General features: G+C 52.2%; 1 protein-coding gene across 3 annotated transcripts in view; it reads right to left on the bottom strand.

Moving 5' to 3' along the window:
• The window catches only part of ACVR2B (activin A receptor type 2B), a 34,844-nt gene that overhangs the window by 13,776 nt on the left and 1,140 nt on the right, over positions 1-19,928 (bottom strand). Inside the window, exons 1-7 of one of the 3 annotated variants that reach the window (XM_067753843.1) lie at positions 16,059-16,235; positions 2,745-2,952; positions 2,326-2,435; positions 2,021-2,172; positions 1,795-1,938; positions 1,154-1,297; positions 680-828 (exon numbers count right to left, since the gene is read on the bottom strand). In XM_067753843.1, the coding sequence (XP_067609944.1) occupies positions 680-828; positions 1,154-1,297; positions 1,795-1,938; positions 2,021-2,172; positions 2,326-2,435; positions 2,745-2,952; positions 16,059-16,182 (1,031 nt within the window). In that variant the 5' untranslated portion in view covers positions 16,183-16,235. Of the gene's footprint in view, positions 1-679; positions 829-1,153; positions 1,298-1,794; positions 1,939-2,020; positions 2,173-2,325; positions 2,436-2,744; positions 2,953-16,058; positions 16,236-19,928 lie in introns of those variants that run through there. The other 2 variants (XM_067753844.1, XM_067753845.1) reach the window with 2 other exon arrangements.

Raw genomic sequence — 19,928 nt, 5'->3', positions numbered from 1 at the left:
GCCACTGTTCCTTCACCTGTAAGACAGGCAGAGAAAAACAGTACCTATCTCACAGGGCAGCAATGAGGCTGAAATGACTTGGTGTTTCTAAGTGCTTAGAGCAGTGCCTGCCACTGTGGTGAGGAGGTGGCACAGTGGCTCTCAAAGCACCATCCAAGGACCCCAGTGAATCCCTGAGACTGTTTCAGGGGATATGCAAGGTCAGCATTCTTTTCATAATAATCTGTTATTTGCCTTTTTTTAAGCTCATTCTCCCAAGAGTATAGAGTTTTCCAGAGGCTACACACACATGTCATCATTCTGACAGTTAATGGAATATGTGTGCTCTAATACAGCAAATATCAACAGCCATAACCCACAGGAGTGTAAAGGGATCCTAACCAAAAAGTTTGAGACCTGCTAAATCAACTCTCCAAAGTTAGTCAGCAGTCGGCACTTCCTCCTGCGGCCACTGGAGGGCACCAGAGAACTGACTTGCGAGGCCACAGCCTGCAGGGGACGCAGGCAGAAGGCAGGGGAAGAGTCAGGTGGGCAAAGGGTTTTGTGCGGTTGCCTCTGACACACCACAGAGCAGCTAACCACGTTTATGAAACTGAGACCCCCAGGCCCTGCTCTCACCCTCCAACCCTCTCTGCAGCTCCAGGTCAAGCGCAGAGAGGGCAACTGCTAACCCAGGTACCTGTGGGCAATAGACGGTTTGTGGCCCTCGCCACGGCACCAGGGCACATCCTCGTGTAGGTATGAGAGGCCTCTTGACATTGTCTCTGCCACGTGACACAGTTCGTTCCATGTGATGATGTTCCCCTTGAGGTAATCCGTGAGGGAGCCCTAGAGGGGACAGCACAGACTCTGGGCACAGGAGGACAGGATCCAGCCCAGCCCCTGGAGGGCCATCTCCATGGGCCATCGGCTGGGCTTCCCACCCCCGACCCCCGGATGCTGGAATTCATGAGGCCAGGAGGGGCTGGGAAGGGGGAGTCGTCAGAGAGTGATAATCATGAAGTCACTACTCCCATTCGTAAGAACTGATCCCAGGGCGAGGGGTTCTTATTGCAGACCCTCGTGTCCACACCCATGACGGGCGACGTCAGGGGAAGGCCAGTGGGGCCCACGGTCACCTCCCATGGGAGCAGGGTCCACAGGGTGTGCTCACCTTGTCATGGAAGGCCGTGATGAGCCACAGCTCCACCTCCAGGTTTGAGCCTCGCTTCTCGGCGGCAATGAACTGCAGCAGATTCTCATGCTTCATGCCAGGTGTGCTGAAGATCTCCCGTTCACTCTGCCATGACTGCTTGTCCTGAGGCAGGGATGCGGCTGAACCTCACCACAGCCATGCCACCCTGCAGCTGCCCACTAACCCCAACCTCAGCCTCTGTAAGGGAGGTGGAGCAGGACTGAGCCAGGCCCAGGACCCCAGACCAACAGTGACCCCTGAGATCACCAAGGCCAGCACCTGATTTACAAAGGGGGCCACTGAGGTCCAGAGACAGAAGTGAGGAGCCCAGGACCACCCAATCAGTGAGAAGCAGAGCAGGCCTGGCTTTGCCAAGTGTCCCAGGCAACTGCTCGGGGTAGCCTGGTGTCTAGGGCCCCTAAGCAGAACCTGATGGCAAAACAAAACCCTGAAAACCAGACTGGATTGAGGTTTTGCAAATCAAAGTTTTGCAAAGCCCTACCCTAGGCCCAAGGTGAACGTCACCATCCCCAATGGGGCCCACACCTCTCTCATCCCAGCTGTACACGACCTGGACTGCCCTGGGGCAGAGAGCTTGGGCCCCGCAGGCACACACGCACCTGGAGTGGGAAGATCTTGACAGCCACGAAGTCATTCATGAGCTGTGCCTTCCAAACACAGCCAAAGCGCCCCCGAGCCTTGATCTCCAGCAGCTGCAGTGGCTTCAGGCCCACCAGAGGGGATGGGGGTGGAGGTCCAGGATCCTGGGGGGATCGAGGGCTTAATAGGATCTTGCTTGGCCTCCCCACCTCTACCCTGCCCGGCCCCAAGCCCACCCCATCTCACCTCATGGATGTCCACGTGGCCATAGGGGGGCTTGCGATGCCGGTACATCCAGAAGGCCAGCAGGACAATGAGGGAGAGGCCCCCGATGGGCAGCAGCGAGTAGGCCAGCACAGTGAGCAGGGTAGGGGCTGTCGGGGGTGGCTCGTACGTGACTGGGGGATACACGGAGCCCGGCGTCACACAGCCCGCCTACCTGCACACCTCCAGGGCCAGACCAAAGAGCCCTGTGGCTACTCCCCACCCCACAGAGGAGCTGAGCGTTCGGTGGGGGGCCAAGGCCGGCCCACATCGCTCCCCCCCCTCACCTTCTGGGCCGCCCGCCTCGGGCAGGTGGGTGAAGCGCTCGTTGCAGAAGTTGCCTTCGCAGCAGCAGAAGTACACCTGGGGGTTCTCCTCGGTGGCCACGCACTCCTGCCTGGAGGAACAGTTTCCCATCCGCTCCTCAGGTGAGGGACAGCCTCCCCGGGGTGGCCCAGCCAAACCCCTCCCCACAAAGAACCCCACAGGGAACCAGGTGGGGGGCAGGGGTAGTGTGAGCCCACTTCTCCTAAAGCGGGACCCAGGGTCAGGAGGGACAACAGAGGGTGGGCATGCACCCAGAGCCCTCCTGGGGACCTCGCAACAGGGGCAGGGACCCAGCACCACCCCTGCTCGCCCAGGCTGCCACGAGAGCCCGTGTGTCCCCGCCTCAGCTCCAGACACCCAGCCCCAGGGGCACTGGCACCTGTCGTAGCAGTTGAAATCGTCCAGCCAGCAGCCCTTCTTGACGAGCTCGATGGTGCCTGAGCTGTTGCGCCAGGAGGCGTAGCAGTGCAGCCGCTTGTCCTGCTCGCCCTCACAGCGCTCCAGGCCGCTCTGGTTGGTGCGCTCTAGCTCCCAGTTGGCGTTGTAGTAGATGCACTCCCGCGTCTCGGCCTCCCCGCGACCGGAACCTGTGGCGGGGGAGAGAGCTGCTGCCGAGTAGCCCCAGGCCCACGAGGGAGGCAGGGGGCCAGACTGACAGCCAGATGCACAGTGGGGGGCTCCTGGGTGGGAGGGGGGCTGCTTCCCTGCAGCAACAGCAATGAATGGAGGGGGCCTCAAAACCCCAGGGCATGGTCAGAATCACTGTGTCATCCGGGTGGGGCGGGAGGGTGGTGCTAAAAATACATATCCCTGGGATGTCCCTCGTGGCTCAGTGGCTAAGACTCCGCACTCCCAGTGCAGGGGGCCCTGGTTCGATCCCTGGTCAGGGAACAAGATCCCACATGCATGCCGCAACCAAGAGTTCACATGCCACAACTAAGGAGCCCACGTGCTGCAACTAAGGAGCCTGCCTGCCACAACTAAGACCCTGCCCAACCAAATAATTTTTTAAAGAATGCATATTCCTGGGCCCTGCCCAGACCCATCCATTTGGAGTGGGGGCAGGATCTACGTTTTTTTTTTTTTATTCATTTAATTTATTTATTTGGTTGTGCCGGGTCTTAGTTGCGGCAGGCAGCCTCCTCAGCTGTGGCATGAAAACTCTAAGTTGCGGCATGCATGTGGGATGTAGTTCCCTGACCAAGGATCGAACCCGGGCCCCCTGCATTGGGAGCGCGGAGTCTTAACCACTGCGCCACTAGGGAAGTCCTTGGATCTATGTTTTTAACCAACCCCCTCTGTCTCGGGTGGTTCTGATGCAGACCTCTGGGACCACGTCTGAGAAACTAGAAGGGCAGGTTCCTGCCGCTGTCTCTGCCTTGTCTCAGAGCAGCTCCACTAGTGAGAAACAGGGCTGAGGGGATGGGGTGGACCTCGGAGACCAAAGGCTAAGTGAGCACCAGCCGCAGGGCCGAGGCTGACGCCGACAATGCCCACAGGCTCCTGCCCACCTGCAGCAGCATTCGGCGGCTGTGCTCTGCAAAGCCCCCAGTCCGGAGGGCTCAGGGGGCCCACTGCATCCACAGCAGCAATTCTAGTAGGGGTCCCAGGAGACCTGACCTGTGGGGCAGACCCCCAAGCTGGGCTTCTGGGCTTAGCACAAGTTATCACCTCTGGCTGCAAGACGCTCACAACTTTCTCCTTTATATTTTGGCTCTTCTCTCTCTACTTCCACAGGCCTTTGTGCTTCCTCCATCACCTAATTTATCACCCTTGACTAATTGCCTGTTGTTGTTTAAAGGATTATTTCAGACATTCAAGAAGTGTAAAAATAATGTAACCAAAGATAACTTCCCAGAGAAAATAACATAATGAACACTCATGTAAGAAACAAAACAGAGACTTCGCTGGCGGCGCAGTGGTTGGGAATCCGCCTGCCAATGCAGGGGACACGGGTTTGATCCCTGGTCGGGGAAGATCCCACATGCTGCTGAGCAACTAAGCCTGTGCGCCACAACAACTGAGCCTGCGCTCTAGAGCCCGCGAGCCACAACTGCTGAAGCCTGTGCACCTGGAGACCATGCTCCCCAACGGGAGAGACCACCGTGATGAGAAGCCCGCACAGCACAACGAAGAGTGGCCCCTGCTCGCCGCAGCTAGAGAGAGCCCACACGCAGCAACGAAGACCCAACACAGACAAAAATTTAAAGAAGAAATAATTTTTAAAAAAGGAAAGAAAGAGACAAATCATTACAAATGTGCTTGACAACTGCTTTTTAAATGTCAGGCTTCCCCCACAGGACTGCAAAGCTGATGCTTTAACTGCAGAAGCCTTGACTGTCTTGAGTACTAGAACCAGTTCCAGACACAGACCGGATAGATGGATGGATGTATGAAGGAAGGAAGGACCAGACAGAAGGACAGAAGGACAGAGTTATCTCCTGGCTACAGCAGGATTCTGAATGGAGGGGAAAACAGGAGGGGTGGCCTCAGCCTGCAGCCCAAGCCCTAGGGTCCTCAGGGGAGCTTCCATCTCCACTCAGACAACAAGCCCCCACCCCCTGTATAAGGCAAGGAGCCCGAACAAGAGAGGCCAGCAGACATCAGGAATGGCCCAAGGCTGGCCCAGCTCCTCTCTCCAAGCTGCTGATCAGGCAGAGACCCCTCTGGCCACTACCGTGTGGCCAGGACCCAGGTGGTCAGGGCTGGGAAGTCCAAATCTCAAGGCTCCAGGTAGGACCCAAGGGTTCAGGATGACACTGGACCCCCACCTGACAAGATCCTCCTACAGACCAACTGGAAACAAAAGGTGCCCATGACCCCATTCAAGTCCTGGTTCTGATGCTTACTGGCAAGTGATCCAGCCACCCCGTGCCTCCGTTTCCCCACTCATGAAAAGGGGATGATAACAGAACCTACTTCCTTGGCTGTTCCAAGAGCGAGATGAGTTAATGCATTTTAACGCTGGTTAGCACAGTGCCTGGCACACTGGCTGTTACGTTAGAGCCTGACGCGCCCTGCTGCCTATGCCACTTCATCACAGCGCAAGCTCCCTGCCCTGTCAGGCTGGGAGTGTGCATACCCAACCTGAAAGAGCTTTGCATTCAGAGCCCCAGGGGGACCAGGGGAGACTGGGAGACTCCATGCCCCCCCTCACCACACCCAGACTCTGCTGCCAGCTGGAGAGGGATTCCCCCTCCTCCCTGGCACTCCGCTTCTGCACACACTCAGCTATTTATAGCCTCTGGCAACACTCCAACCACAAGGCTGCCTCCGCCTTTTAACAGACACAGGGTTCCTGCCCACACTCACAGAGCCGGGGCCCCCTGCAGAGGAGGCTCCCCCATCCCAGCCCACTCGCCCATCCCTCTCACGTGCTGCCTCAGAGCCCTGTGGGGAACCTCCCCCCAGACGCCTGGGCAAGGGGCTCACTCTACCCCTGAGCACCAGCCAAGCCAACCGGCAGCCTCCAAAGGAAGCAGGTATACCAGCGTCAGTGTCCCCAGCAGGCAGCCCTTATGTTCCAAGGGGCCTACACCTCGGGAGAAAGATGCCCCCAGTGCTCCCTTAGCCCCCAGTCCAGGGAGAACAGAGAAACCCCGCTCCTGGACACGCACCACCACCAAAAGAAAGAATATATGCAGATTCTACTCAGAACCCACATTCCAGGAGCGGGATGAACCTAAATGATGGGCTTTGACACTTGAGGTCCATTTCCCAGGCCAGCTGACTTTGGATGTACCCGACTTGCACTGGGGAGACAAGGGGAAAATCCAGTAGGGAGAGGAAGAGGGATGAAGAGGTGAGGCAGAGCCTTGGTGGGAGGGTTTGGAGCTAGAGGGGACACGCCTCCCCTGGGGTCCCCCGAGCTCTGGCCTTGGGGTGCATCTAGCTCAGCCAACAACTCCCAGAGGTAGCGCGGACCCCAGTAGCCAGTGGGCCACTGCACCCTGCCCCTGGCTCCTGGAGGCCCCTCGGCAGCCCCCGCCTCCCTGTGGGCACAGCCCACCTACACTGTAGAGTGGTGAGAATGCGGTGCCAGCCGCCACCACGTCCACCTCAGGCCCCTTGCACCAGCGCACCCCCCCAGGAGCCACCACGCCCGAGAGGGGGCCGCGCAAGGCGAGCCTAGCCTTCTCCCTCATGGTCCAGCACCCAGGTCTGCCCAGAGAGGGGCAGCCCCACACACACAGCGGCCAGGCTTTCTTCCCGGGAGGCCCTGCTTCAGGCTCCCCAGCCCTGCCCCCTCAGGGGGCCCAGCCGTCAGCTGAACACCTGCTGTCCCCGCAGGTTCCTCCAGAGGAGCCAAGGGTCCTGAAGGTGAGGGCTCCCTGCCACAGTGTCTGTATCCAAGTTTATGCCTCCACCTCCCCCAATCCACACAGGAGCATCTTCACCATCTTCCCACGACCAGAGTGAGGATGGCCCGTGGCGGGGGCGGGCGGGGGGAATCAAGGGAACCTAAATGGAGGTGGGGGGGTGGGCGAAGGGGAGGGCTAGAGCACGAGACAGACAGACAGACACACACACACACGTGTGTGTGGACACGCAAGGGTGGAATGGCACATACATACAAGAGGCAGAAAAGAATCCTAAACATGCCTCCGTTTCTTTGAACTTCTTTCACACAAGAGGATAACTCTACCCAAGTTATTTATTAAGTGTCAAAACCAGGTTTTGAAACCAGGCAGCCTGGCTCTAGAGTACATGCCCTTTACATGCTCTGTGACGCCTTTATTCTCAGTGCTACAGAACAGTCCCCTGTATGGCCTGACCACAAACTAAGTGTCCATCCTCCTGTTGGACCTTTAGGTCATTTACAACATTTACTGACTTAAGCACTGCCTCTGTGAACCCTCCTGAATCCTCTTTTGCATGTTTTCTGGTGCCCACGAGCGTGCATTTCTCTAGGAAATACAGCCACACGTTAGAGATATGGGACATAAGGATGAGCATCTCCAACTCACTGGATACAGTCACACTGTTCTCCCAAGTGGATGTACCAATTTATGTGCCCAACCGACTCCAGCCCCCCTGAGCCACACCGTCAGCCCGATGTGTGCTCACCCGGTCAGGGTGAGATCATACATCATGGTTTTGATCCACATTTCCTGACTGCTTGTGAGAGTGATCATGTTTGTGTTCATCAGCCCCTTCTGAGAACTGCCTGTTCGCACCCATTCCCATTTTTCTGCTGGGCTGCTTTTCCTTTGGGTTACAGAAAGTTTTTACAGATTCCAATAAAACTTTTCTTCCTACATAGTAACCCCCTTCATTTATTTGTTTGCTCTTTGCCAGAAAGTCTACTTTATGTGACACTAGCATAGCTATATGACATTTCTTGTAGTATTTTCCCAGTTTATCTTTTTCCAACTTTTATTTTAAATCTTTCTGTATCTTTTTTTATCCCAACTCAATCTAACACTGTCTTTGATCCTAGAATTGACTCCTGTTACATTTATGATTACCACTATGTTTAAATTTGTTTTTTCTCTACTGCTACCACCTTGGATTATCTTTTTAAATTCCATTATTTCAGCCACTTCTGGTCTGGAAGTAATGTACCCTATTTCTATCCTATTATAAGCTAGCCTTTAAGTTTTAATATGTACATTTATGCTAAAAGCCTGAAGTTAATCAACATCTCTTCCATCCCTCATTAGAACTTAATTGTTCTAACTCCAATTACCTCCTTCCAACTTACATTAAATTAGTTTAACATAATATCTGTGTTCCACATTTAATCAGTTGTTCTTCTTATCCGCCTCCCAAAGCAGATATTATCTGTGTTTTATAAAGTCAGCATTTTCTTTTTTTTTTAATTTAATTTAATTTTATTTTTGGCTGCATTGAGTCTCTGTTGCTGCGAGCAGGCTTTTCTCTGGTTGCAGTGAGCGGGGGCTACTCTTCGTTGCAATGCACGGGCTTCTCATTGCGGTGGCTTCTCTTGTTGCAGAGCACGGGCTCTAGGCGTGCGGGCTTCAGTAGTTGTGGCACACAGGCTCAGTAGTTGTGGCTCGCGGGCTCTAGAGCGCAGGCTCAGTAGTTGTGGTGCACGGGCTTAGTTGCTCCGTGGCATGTAGGATCTTCCCAGACCAGGGCTCGAACCCGTGTCCCCTGCATTGGCAGGCGGATTCTTAACCACTGTGCCACCAGGGAAGCCCAGCATTTTCTTATTAGTCCATACATTCTCCAGCTTGCCTGCTCACCCTTCCTAGAAGGAAGAGCTCCACTCTTCCTTCTAGGACCACTGTCCTTCCTGACGAACATCTTCCTTCAGTAAAGATCTTTTGGTACAGAAGCCTTTGTTCATCTTTCCGAAAATGTTAGTTTGTTCTTTTTCCTCACTGACAGTTTAGAAGAACATAAACTTTTAGGTTGAGTTATTTTCTCTCAGCATTTTGAAAATATTATTCCACTGTCTTCTGGCTTCCATCATTATTGCTGAAACGTCTACTATTAGTTTAACTTTGTACATACTCTATCTTTTCCCTCTGGCTGCTTTCTTAGATCTGCTTCTTGCAGTTTCACTATGAGCTATGTGTCTAAGTCCATGTTTAAATTTCTTTGTACTGCTTGGAAGAATATGCTTTTAATCTGATGATTCATGTCTTTCATCAAGCCTGAAAAATTCTTGGCTTTTATCAATTTGAATATTGCCATCTCCCTATTCTATGATTCTGAAATTCCTATTACAAGTATCAGACCATTCCCAGTCTCTTAACTCTGCTTTCACAATTTTCAATTCTGTGTCTAAGCACCATTACAGATAATTCCACAGGTCTAACTTCCAATTCATTAATTTTCTCTTTAGCTGGGTCTAATCTGCTGTTTAGTTCTTCTATTTAATTTATAAATTCAATTAATCTATTTTCTTATTTCTAGAAGTTCTATATTTTTTTTTCTGGCTGCATTGGGTCTCCATTGCTGTGCATGTGGCGAGTGGGGGCTACTCTTCTTTGCAGTGTGCAGGCTTCTCACTGTGGTGGCTTCTCTTGCTGCAGAGCACAGGCTCTAGGTCACACAGGCTTCAGTAGTTGTGGCACGCAGGCTCAGTAGTTGTGGCTCACAGGCTTAGTTGCTCTGTAAAATGTGGGATCTTCCCGGATAGGGATCGAACCCAGGTCCCCTGCACTGGCTGGCAGATTCCTATCCACTGCGCCACCAGGAAAGTCCCTAGAAGTTTTATTTTTTAAAAAACCTTCTTGGTCAATTTTGATACTTCTGTTCTTTGTCATACTTCCAAATCCCTCACTTCTAATTCCATAATTTAACTTCCTGAACATCTATTTCTGCCACTTGTTACTTTTGATGATTTCACTCATGGTATCTTGTTTCCCTGTGTGTTTTGGAATTTTGGATTCTGTTTTTGGATACGCTTGTGTTCAGTGGGGGCCTTTTCTGTGGGAATAAAAAGTGAAGCCAAGTTTGAGGGGGCAAACTTCCAGAGATAATTTATATTTTTGCTTCTGCCAAATTCTGCCAAATTCTCTAGGACATTACCAATCTGGAATCACTTTAATTACTTAACTCCCAGGAAACACAGATGGTATATACTCCAACTCCAAGCTCATGGAAGCACAGATCTATGGTTACAAATTCTCAAGTGAAACTACCCACCCCCCACCAACCAACAATTTTATTATCTATTCCCTTTATCAGCAAAAGAATGTTCCCTCTAGTCCATACTTTCACTGAATGAATAATGCTGTGGAAGTCTTATCATGTGAGAGCCTCAGTCTCAATTCCACATCTTATCTCCTGTGCCTCACACACTGCTACTAAACCCACATCTCTAAATTATGGAGAGAGGCAAAGTCCCCCAGGAAAAAGCAGCTTTAACCAGTGAAGCAGTACAGCTCTAGCTTCCAGCCCACTCTCGCTTGTCCCTTACTTTGTTATACATGCAATCATGCATATACATTTAAAAAGGATATTTGGGGCTTCCCTGGTGGCGCAGTGGTTGAGAGTCCGCCTGCCGATGCAGGGGACACGGGTTCGTGCCCCGGTCCGGGAAGATCCCACACACCGCGGAGCAGCTGGGCCTGTGAACCATGGCCGCTGAGCCTGCACGTCCGGAGCCTGTGCTCCGCAACGGGAGAGGCCACAACAGTGAGAGGTCCGCATACCGCAAAAAAAAAAAAAAAAAGTAAAAAGGATATTTGTTATACTTTATCCAGCATTTCTATGTGTCTTGTATGAAGAGGTTTTTCAGCTGTTTTGTTCACTATTATTGCCAGAAATGGAAGTTCAAGAGCCATCTCCAAGGGTGACGAAAGGAGCTCTATCAGCCTAGGAACAAGGAATCAAGCTAGGTCACCTCAAGTCACTTCCAACCTCGAACTTTGTAAACAATTCCTTGGCACCATCCACGGAACAAGGTGTGGGTCCAGGGCCATTCTCTGAAACACTTGCCTTTCTCCAGGGCCCATCATTCCTGAAGGACAGTGGTGAGAGAGCTTCCAGGTAAAGGGCAAGGATTATACACAAATGCTATTTTTGCTCTCTCCTGTAGCCCCACTAAAACCGCAGCAAAGAAAAGGTTTTTAAGGACAAAAAGAACGGGAAAGCACCACAGAAATGAAGTTCTGAAGTTGGAAAGCAAATATAACAAGTGGCCACTGATCACACAGACTCCTAATCTGGCTGTGGAGAAAGCTGAGAAGCAACATGATTTCTACCATCTCACATCTTCAGTCCACTTTAGAGTTTGTCTTCTTTTGCCTCCCCCTCACCTCTACATCTTTGGGGTCCCAACCCAAAAAGAGGGGCTCACTATAGAGGGGCTCTCTTTAGAACTCCAATTCCTGTCTTCCTAGCCCAAGGCTATCAAACGCAAGGCTCAGCTTTTCAGGTGCCCGTATGCAACTGAAGACAGAGTCAAATGTAAAAGTCACCACCCAAGCCCTCTTTTCTCACACATATCCTGGCCTAGTAGGTCTCAGCATTGAGAGATAGCTGTACAATGCTTTCAACCAGAGATGTTTTCTCAGTTTGTCCATCTTTTCAGGTGCTTTCAGAAAGAGGGTTGGTCCTGATCATCAAAAGAGGAAATTTCCGTATCTACTTTTAACCCAGGTTTTAGATATATTTTCAGGACCATATATAGTACCCAAAGGGGATACCTCTACACAAACACAACAACTGAGATACCAGTGTAGAGATAAGACTACCCATAGAAAGTGTCAATTGAGAAGAACACTGACCCCAAAGCAGAGTCCTGAAAAAAGTAACTTCCATTCCAAAGTGTAATTCAAGAGGAAAATTCACTTTCTACCAACTTTATTATTTCAGACCCTTAGGAACTGAATTGTGTCCCCCTCCAAAATTCATAACCACCGATGTGACTGTCCTAGGAAATAAGGTCTCTAAAGAGGCAATTAAGGTCAATTAAGGCCATATGCGTGGGGCCCTAACCCAACAAGACCGATGTCCTTATAGAGAAGAAGAAGAGACACCAGGAGTGTAGACACCCAGAGAGAAGGCTGTGTGAGGACACAGCAAGAAGGCAGCTATCCGCAAGCCAAGGAGAAAGGACTCACCAAGAACCAATCCTGACAGCAACTTGGTCTTGGACTTCAAGCCTCCAGAACTGTGAAAACTAATTTCTGTTGTTTAAGCCACCCAGTCCGTGGTATTCCATGGTATAGAAGCCTGAGCCGATTAATACACAGACAGTGCACATCACCTGTACCATGTGGGAAAGCTGACTGGGACATCATTTACACTGGAAACAGTACCCTTAACCCACTTCCACCTAACTCCACGAGCAGGGCCTGACATGGGAGCTCACACAAGGAATCCCAGTAAAATGGTAGTGAAAGAGTAGAGAGCATGCTGAAGAAGGGACTAGGAAAGCAGGGGCTTTGGAGAACAAGTCGTCTCAAATTGTCTTCTTTAATTCTTCAGCCAGTTAAGGCAGAAGATCGTGCGAGGAAACGCGGCACACACTCAGCCAGGAATTGAAGCTCACCAGAACCCGTTCTGGTGTGAAAAGCCTCTCACCAGACTCTAAAATAATCCTTTTACAAGTTTCTCCCATACCTCCTACCACCATTATCATCACACGTGACTTCAGGATCCCTCCATGCCCAGAGCCTGTCAAACACACAGGGTGCACCAGTATAGCCCTGCTCCCCACCACCTTCGGCAAGAGCCTCAGTCTCTCTGAGAGGTGGAGGCAGCATGGAGCCTAGCTAGTGAGCACACACAGACACACACATGCACAACCACCCCAAACCCAGACCATATCCTGGCTAGTCCACTGCCACCTCCCCTTTGTCGGCACGGTAACCAGGAGCCTCAGACATGGGAAGCAGCCTCTCTGGCGCTCCTGAGATACCAGCTCAGTGGAAGTGAGCACCCTCCCTGTCCGGGCACCCTTCATCAGGTGGGCTATTTCCAACCTCTATAATCTAACATTACACAGGACACACACACCACCACCATCACCACCACCACCAAGACACAGTATAACCATGTATAATCGTTTCTCGATATCTATCAAAATTTAAAATACACATGTCCTGGGGCTTCCCTGGCGGCACAGTGGTTAAGAATCCGCCTACCAATGCAGGGGACATGGGTTCGAGCCCTGGTCCGGGAAGATCCCACATGCTGCGAAGCAACTAAGCCCATGCGCCACAACTACTGAGCCTGCACTCTAGAGCCCGTGAGCCACAGCTACTGAAGCCCACATGCCACAACTACTTTAGCCCACGTGCCTAGAGCCCATGCTCCGCAACAAGAGAAGCCACGGCAATGAGAAGCCAGTGCACCGCAACGAAGAGTAGCCCCCGCTCACCGCAACTAGAGGAAGTCCAAGAGCAGCAATGAAGACCCAGCGGGCCAAAAATAAATAAATAAAAGTAAATAAATAAATAAAAAGACTGAGGTAGATCCATATACATTAACAAGATTGCCAGAACAGATCTCTGAGTTTAAAAAGCCATGACAGGGACTTCCCTGGCAGTCCAGTGGTTAAGACTCTGCACTTCCAATGCAGGGTTCATGGGTTCAACCTCTGGTTGGGGGAACTAAGATCCCACATGCCGCACGGCACAGCTAAAAGAAAAAGGCCATGACATGTGAGAACACGGACGCAAGTCACAAAACATGGTGAGCAAAAGATGGACATAAAGCAGTTCATCCTGTAACGTTCCATTCATTTAAAGCACAATGACAGGCCAAAATAACATATGTTGTTAGAAGTCGGGATAGTGGTTACCCTTAGGGGTTTAGGGGTAGAGACTGGAATGGAGCAAGAGAGGGCTTGCTTGGGGAGAGGGCAGTAAATTTCTGATTCTCGATCTGAATGCTGATTATATCAGCATATTCAGTTTGTGAAAATTCCTCAAGATGTCACTTATGATAATTACGCTACCCTATACATATTTTATATTTCAGCTAAGTATTTGAAAAAGAGTAATACCATTTTAGGTTAAAAAAAAAAAGCTTTATTTCTCTAAGTACTTCTATAGATACATATGTCAAACGTCTAGAAGATATCTACCAACCTGAGAAGGCTCACTTCTGGAGGAGGACTCAGATGGCGGACCAGGCTGGTAAAAGACACCCCGGTTTTATCTGTAATATCTAAATTTCTGCAACTGAATCCGTATGTATTACTTGTAAAACTAAAAATTAATAAAATTTTAAATGGGAAAAGAAGTTATGGCCAATGTGACCACCACTCAACTATATGTCAGGGTGGCTAACCAGGAGACCCCTGGATGAGGGCAGACTTGGGAGGGGTTTTTCAGGGTAGGGGAGACAGGACCGCATTGCCCTGGCTCTCCTCCCCCACGTAGTCCTGCAGGACCCACTCTCAGGTAGTGGGTTCACAGGAGGGGCCAGCCAGGTGGGAAGGGAAACCAGAATTCACCTAACTTCTCTGCCCCTCTATTTTCTAAGCCCCAGCTGCAGATGAACCCTGATCTCCTCTGCCCTCAGGGCACAAAGGGCTCTACTTATGAGGCCTGGACCACAGGGCTCTCCTCCAATTCCCACCCACACTCCCACCCAAGCCAGCAGTTCCAAGGAAGGCCCTGGTCTGCCTGGCTTGTGAGCACCTGAAGGGAATGTAAAACTTGGGTAAAAAGGAAATTCCCAAACAGGATATAAAGTAAGGGTTTCTTAACCCATGATTGCCAGCCCAAGGCTCTGAGAACTCATGCATGCTTTCTGAATCAATGAGGGGGAAGGGGGAAGGAGGACTGTCAATGACACTGGACATTAAGAGGCATTGTCCTCATACCTAAAAACACTGGGCACCACTGCAAGCCAGAAGGAAAAAACATCCTGGCATCAACACTCAAGAGCGTCAGCTTCCAAGTCAGCCTCCTGTTTTCACTGGTTCAGGTCTAGGAGGTAAGCAGGGGCCCCTCCCTCTCCTCAGATGGACAGACAACAGCTGTCTGGTCACATCTTCCGAAATGCTGGGCCCAAGCCCCAGGAAGCAGCCTCCTCCATCCTCCAGCCAAGGGCTTGGGTTTCCAAGCAGCCTTCCTTTTCCTTCCCCGGAACTAATTTTAGCCTCCTTGGTTGTCAGAGTGGAACTGAAATAGTCGGTAGAGAAACGTTTGCAAACAAGAACATGCGCTCACCTCACAGAACGCCTCAGCTCCAGCCCAGAAACCAGGCAGAGGAGAAGTCCCACTGAGTGGCAGGCCCAGCCCCTAGAAGGCCCCTGGGAGGAGGACTCACATGCGCCCACTGGGGCAGGCTTCCTTTCCAACCCCCAGTCCCAGCAATCACGTGCCCATGAATGAAAACACCCAGCTAGGGCTGCCAGTCCCTGAGAGAGTTTGAAAAAGGCGCATGTATGTGTACAGCCAGACTGGGATAACCAGGGCAAGGCATGGGGCTGTCCAAATGCGGGAAGCCATGACTGATCCTGGGCCAGGGGAGGCACAGCTGACCCCCAAACAACCTCGGCCTGCATTACCAGTTGGTTTCCAGTACCTACCATTGTCTCAGACAAAAACAGCACTGAGAAACTTTAAAAACAGACTCAGAAGAGGGCAGCGGACTCTATTCTCCCCCATCCCCGCCCCCACCCAACAACCTAGGCCTCCAGGAGCAGCACCACCAGGACCTCAAGGACCAGGCACCTCTGGGGCTGGGATGGCAGGCCTCTGAGTCTGGTGGAGAAAGGCCAAAAAGGAAGCCCCAAACAAGGGGGTGGGTGTCTATTCCGGAACAAAGAACAGGTGACAGAATGGAAGGGAAGGGGAAAAAAATAAAGAATCCTGAGATGGCAACAAAGTCCACTTTGGAAAGACTCCAAGAGATGGAAGCAGAGTCTCAACCCCAGCAAACAAACAAACAAACAAAAAACCTTTAAAATAAGCACTTCACACACCAGCGACATGGAGAACTTGGAAACTGAAGCTTTGGGAGTGCTTCCTCCTACTCTAAGAAGCGTCTGTAATCCGTTGCCAGTTCAGCAAGCTGTGTTTTGCCGAGTTCAAGAACAGAGAGGAGACCCCATAAAGCTCCCCAGCCGAGCCACGAGTAGGTGGGGGGAGGAGCGGAGGACAAACACGGGCTGCCAGCCTGCCAAGCACAACCAACAGGCGCCGGTAGAGATCAACCCCGGGGTCTGGGCCCGCGCGGTGCGGATGCAGTCCCGTCTCCCGCCGTGCAGTCTACCGCACCTCCCCGCGGCCAGGGTGGAGCCGCGCACCCGTACCTTTGGGGAGAGGCGGCGCCCCCGCCCCAGGGTCCACGGGCTCGGAGCTCCAGGCCCAGGGCGGCGCCGCCTCCCCAGGGCGCCCGGCAGCCAGCCCGCTTGCTGGGCTCGCCGGGGAGGGCATGCCCGGCGCTCCGCTAGGCCCACGTCGGCTGCCAGGTGCGCGCACAGGGGCGCCGCGCGGCGCAGAGGCCCCGGCCCCTCGGGCGAGGCGCGCGCTGCAAACCTGGCGGCGCGGTCAGGGTGGTGGGCGGGGGCGGCAGGCAGGCTGCCCGGCCACCCACAATCGCCGCCTCCCTGAAACCCGAACCACTTCTGAGAAAACTCAAGGACGCCAGGATTCTTTCCTCGGTGGCCAGCAGGACTCCCAAACCACGAGTTCGAACCAAACCCTGAGGCTGAAGCAGGAATCTCCTAGGTTTTGAGAATCCAACCTCCCACCCTGAATCCGATGGGGGGGGCGGTGTGCGGCGGGGGGTGGTATTAGCCATTAACCCCACCGCCCACAACTCTCTGTCCCTTTAAAAGCATGAGAACATTCTAGATCAGGTTCTCAATCAGGTGATCTGTGCCCCCTCCACTCAGAGCATTTTCGGTTTTCGCGATTGGAAGTGCTACTAGCATTTAGCGGGTAGAGGCCAAGGGATACTGCTAAACATCCTACAATGCACAAGATGACCTCCACCCCCCCCCCACACACACAACAAAGAATCATGGGGTCCAAACTGTCAACAGTGTCAAGGTTTAGAAACGCTGCTCTAGAATGAGGTCTACCCAGCCAGGATCCTGCCTGAGGGCTGTCTACCCAGTGTCATTCTCAAAAGTATTACATAGACCAGCTCCCCCCGACCTAAGCCCCCAGATCCCAGGCCCTGGTAACAGGTCAGTATCTGCAAGTAGATCTAAACTCTGACCTGATGTCTCTTGGTCCTCACTTGCACTACCCTAAGCTCCCAGGTAGCAGTACACAGGCACTCAGGGGAGGGCTTCCTGAAGGAAGGGGTGGGGGTGGGGGGTGGATCAGGGGTGGCATGTGAACACTGGGCAGGGTCACAAAAGGCAGAAGTAAAGAAGTCATGCCCAGTGGCTAGAACAGGGTAGGTGGAGGCAGCAGTGTGGGAACTTGCCCAGTGCATAGCCCCCGGCCAGGACTGGTACAATGGGCAGGGCAGCCAGGGCAGACAGGCCTTCACGGAGTCCAATCCAGGGGGCCATAATTAGCTGGTATCAGTACAAACAGCGAGTGTGGACAACGTATGTACATACTCTCACGTGGGTTCTCTTTCTTATTTGCATTTGTTTTCTGCGGGGGAAGGGTCCACAGCTTTCATGAGATTCTCAAAGGGGCCCATGGTGTAGGACGGGCACTCTTCACTGGGCTCCCTAGAAAGGAGGTTCCTTAGGCGAAGCGCCAGGGGAAGTCCAGGTGCTATTTGGGAATTGAGATGCCCAGAAAGACCCTGCAGAGCAGTGCACCACAGCAGCCCACCCAAGCTGTGGGAGGCCATGGGGTTCCAGATCTTATGTCCTCACCCAGGTGGAGAGCCAGGGAGTCTGGGTGAGTTTCTTACCTCATCTACCTTGGAAGCATCTCTAAGAGCTGAGGAGGGTGCCCACTCCTCCCAAAGGGCAGCCCAGCCAGCCAGACAGGGCAGAGTCTGGAATTCTTAGCAGGTACAAGGACAGGTAGCAGAGGACACCCTTCCCTGGGGAAGAGCACCAACAGCCCATGACTCTGTGGTCCGTGTCCTTGACACCTACCACTACACTGGGCCTGAGGGTCACTTCACTCATTCCACACACACTTCTCCCCTGAGGAAATGGACAGTATCTTTGAGTCAGAGAGAAGCCCACCTATGAGGACAGCTTGGAGCAGTCAAGGCCTGCACTTCCCAATGTGACAGACAGGAATCAGGTCCTCCTCCCCAGCCAGCGGCTCCTGACATTTCACTCAGAACACTCTCCAACCCACAGGCCCTGATCTAAACCTCAAGTACAGAGACAGATGTCAGGAGTTCTTGCGGGATACACAGATGTGTGTCTGAGATATCCACTGCAAGGCAAGAGCCAGATGACTTGTTTCCCAAGGACACTGGGCCAGGCACAGAATACAGAAGACGTGCAAAACTAACTAACACTGATCTTGTAACAAGTACCCTGGACCATTATTGCAGCATCAATTCTGCCTCTTCTTTTAGGCCTGCACCATCCAATACGGTAGCCACTAGCCAAACGAGACAACTGAGCATCTGAGATGTGCAAAGTCTGAATTGGGATGCTCTGTAAGTATAAAATACAGAGTGGATTTTTATGACAGTACAAAAACTGGAGAATGTCTGTTTTAATACTGATTACAAGTTGAAATGATTATTTTATATACATTAGGTTAAATAAAATATACCATTAAAGTTAATTTGACCTTGTCACGGACTGAATGCGTCCCCTCAAAATTCGTACGTTGAAACCCTAATGCCCAATGCGATGGTATTTGGAGACGGGACCTTTGCAAAGGGTTAGACTGGTTCATGAGGGTGCAGCCCCCATGATGGGGTTAGTGGAAGAGGAAAAAAAAAACCCACAAACCCCCCACCTCCCCACCCCAAGCACCAGGTAAGCCCATGTGAGGATGCAGTGAGAAGGCAGCCATCTGCAAGCCAGGAAGAGGACCCTCACCAAAACCTGACCATGCTGGCACACTGACCTCAGACTTCCAGCCTCCAGACTGTGAGAAAATAAGTTGTTGTTTAAGTCACACAGTCAGCCCAAGGAGACTAAGACACACCTGTTTCTTTTTCCTTTTATTAACATAAATACCAGAAAAATTTAAAGTTATATGTGTGGTTCACACTATATTTCCGTTGGACAGTGCTGTTCTAGATCCTCCTTCTACAAGGGCACTGTGTGCTGCAGGGAGTGGTGGTACTTCTAAACAGCAAGCCAGGAACTTGAAGGAAGGGTATCAAGGAAGTCAAAGGAACAGGAGGGTCAGCTCTACTCCCACCTGGGCTTGTCGAGGCTCTTCCCATAGTTCTTCACAAGTCAGGGCAGTGGCCACCAAAGGACTGGCTGGTGTCACCACTCGAAACACCCAGTGACCCCCACTTTCCTCCAGGGCAGGAACACAGGTTGGTGGACTCTGTCCTAACTCTGGCTGCCCCATGTTGCAAGATGCACTGCTGAGCACTGCCCAAGCCAGGGAAGAGGAGGGAAATACAGTCCTTCCAGGGGTCCAATCCCACCCTGGCCCTGGCCCGCATAATCAGGGAGGGACCTGAGACTGGCCAAGCCAGACAGCGATAATTAGGGAGAGGGTTTTGGTCTGAGGCTGTCCTTGTCCTGGGAGGAGGCCCCCTCTGCAGACATGGTCTTGGAAAAGCCCAGCACCTACAGGAGGGATCCACAGACAGTCAGGTGAGCTGCTGCGTGCCTAGTAAGTCGTCAGGCTGCAGCCCTTCCCTCTAGAGGCCAATGCCTTCCTTTCACTTCAGAGATCTCATTCTTGGGGAAAAGCAGCTCAAAGCAGCACTTAAAAGGCAGAGAAAGGAACAGGTTCAACACCACCAACTCTCGGCATCTACGACAAAGGAAATGTCTCCAAAAGATCCATGACACCCTTTCCATATTGTGCCCAGGTACCACTAAGGGGTCTCTATCCTTTGGTCCCTGCACTCAGGCTACGCAGCTCCAAAGCACCACTCGGAGAACTCACTTGCCTTCGGTGCCGACAGCTAAACCCTGCTACACTGCAAAGGAGGCGCGTAGAGTGGGAGTGGGGATGAGCTGGAGATGCGCGTTCCCCACCCACTCAGCAGCCGGGGGATCCCAGCCCCGCCCCTGCACGCCCGGCCCCGCCCTTCGCGGGTTTCCCAG

This window comes from Pseudorca crassidens, chromosome 10, assembly GCF_039906515.1.
Source record: "Pseudorca crassidens isolate mPseCra1 chromosome 10, mPseCra1.hap1, whole genome shotgun sequence".
Lineage (NCBI taxonomy): Eukaryota > Metazoa > Chordata > Mammalia > Artiodactyla > Delphinidae > Pseudorca > Pseudorca crassidens.
The sequence above is the reverse complement of the archived record's forward strand: the minus strand, read 5'-3'. Positions and strand labels throughout refer to the sequence as shown.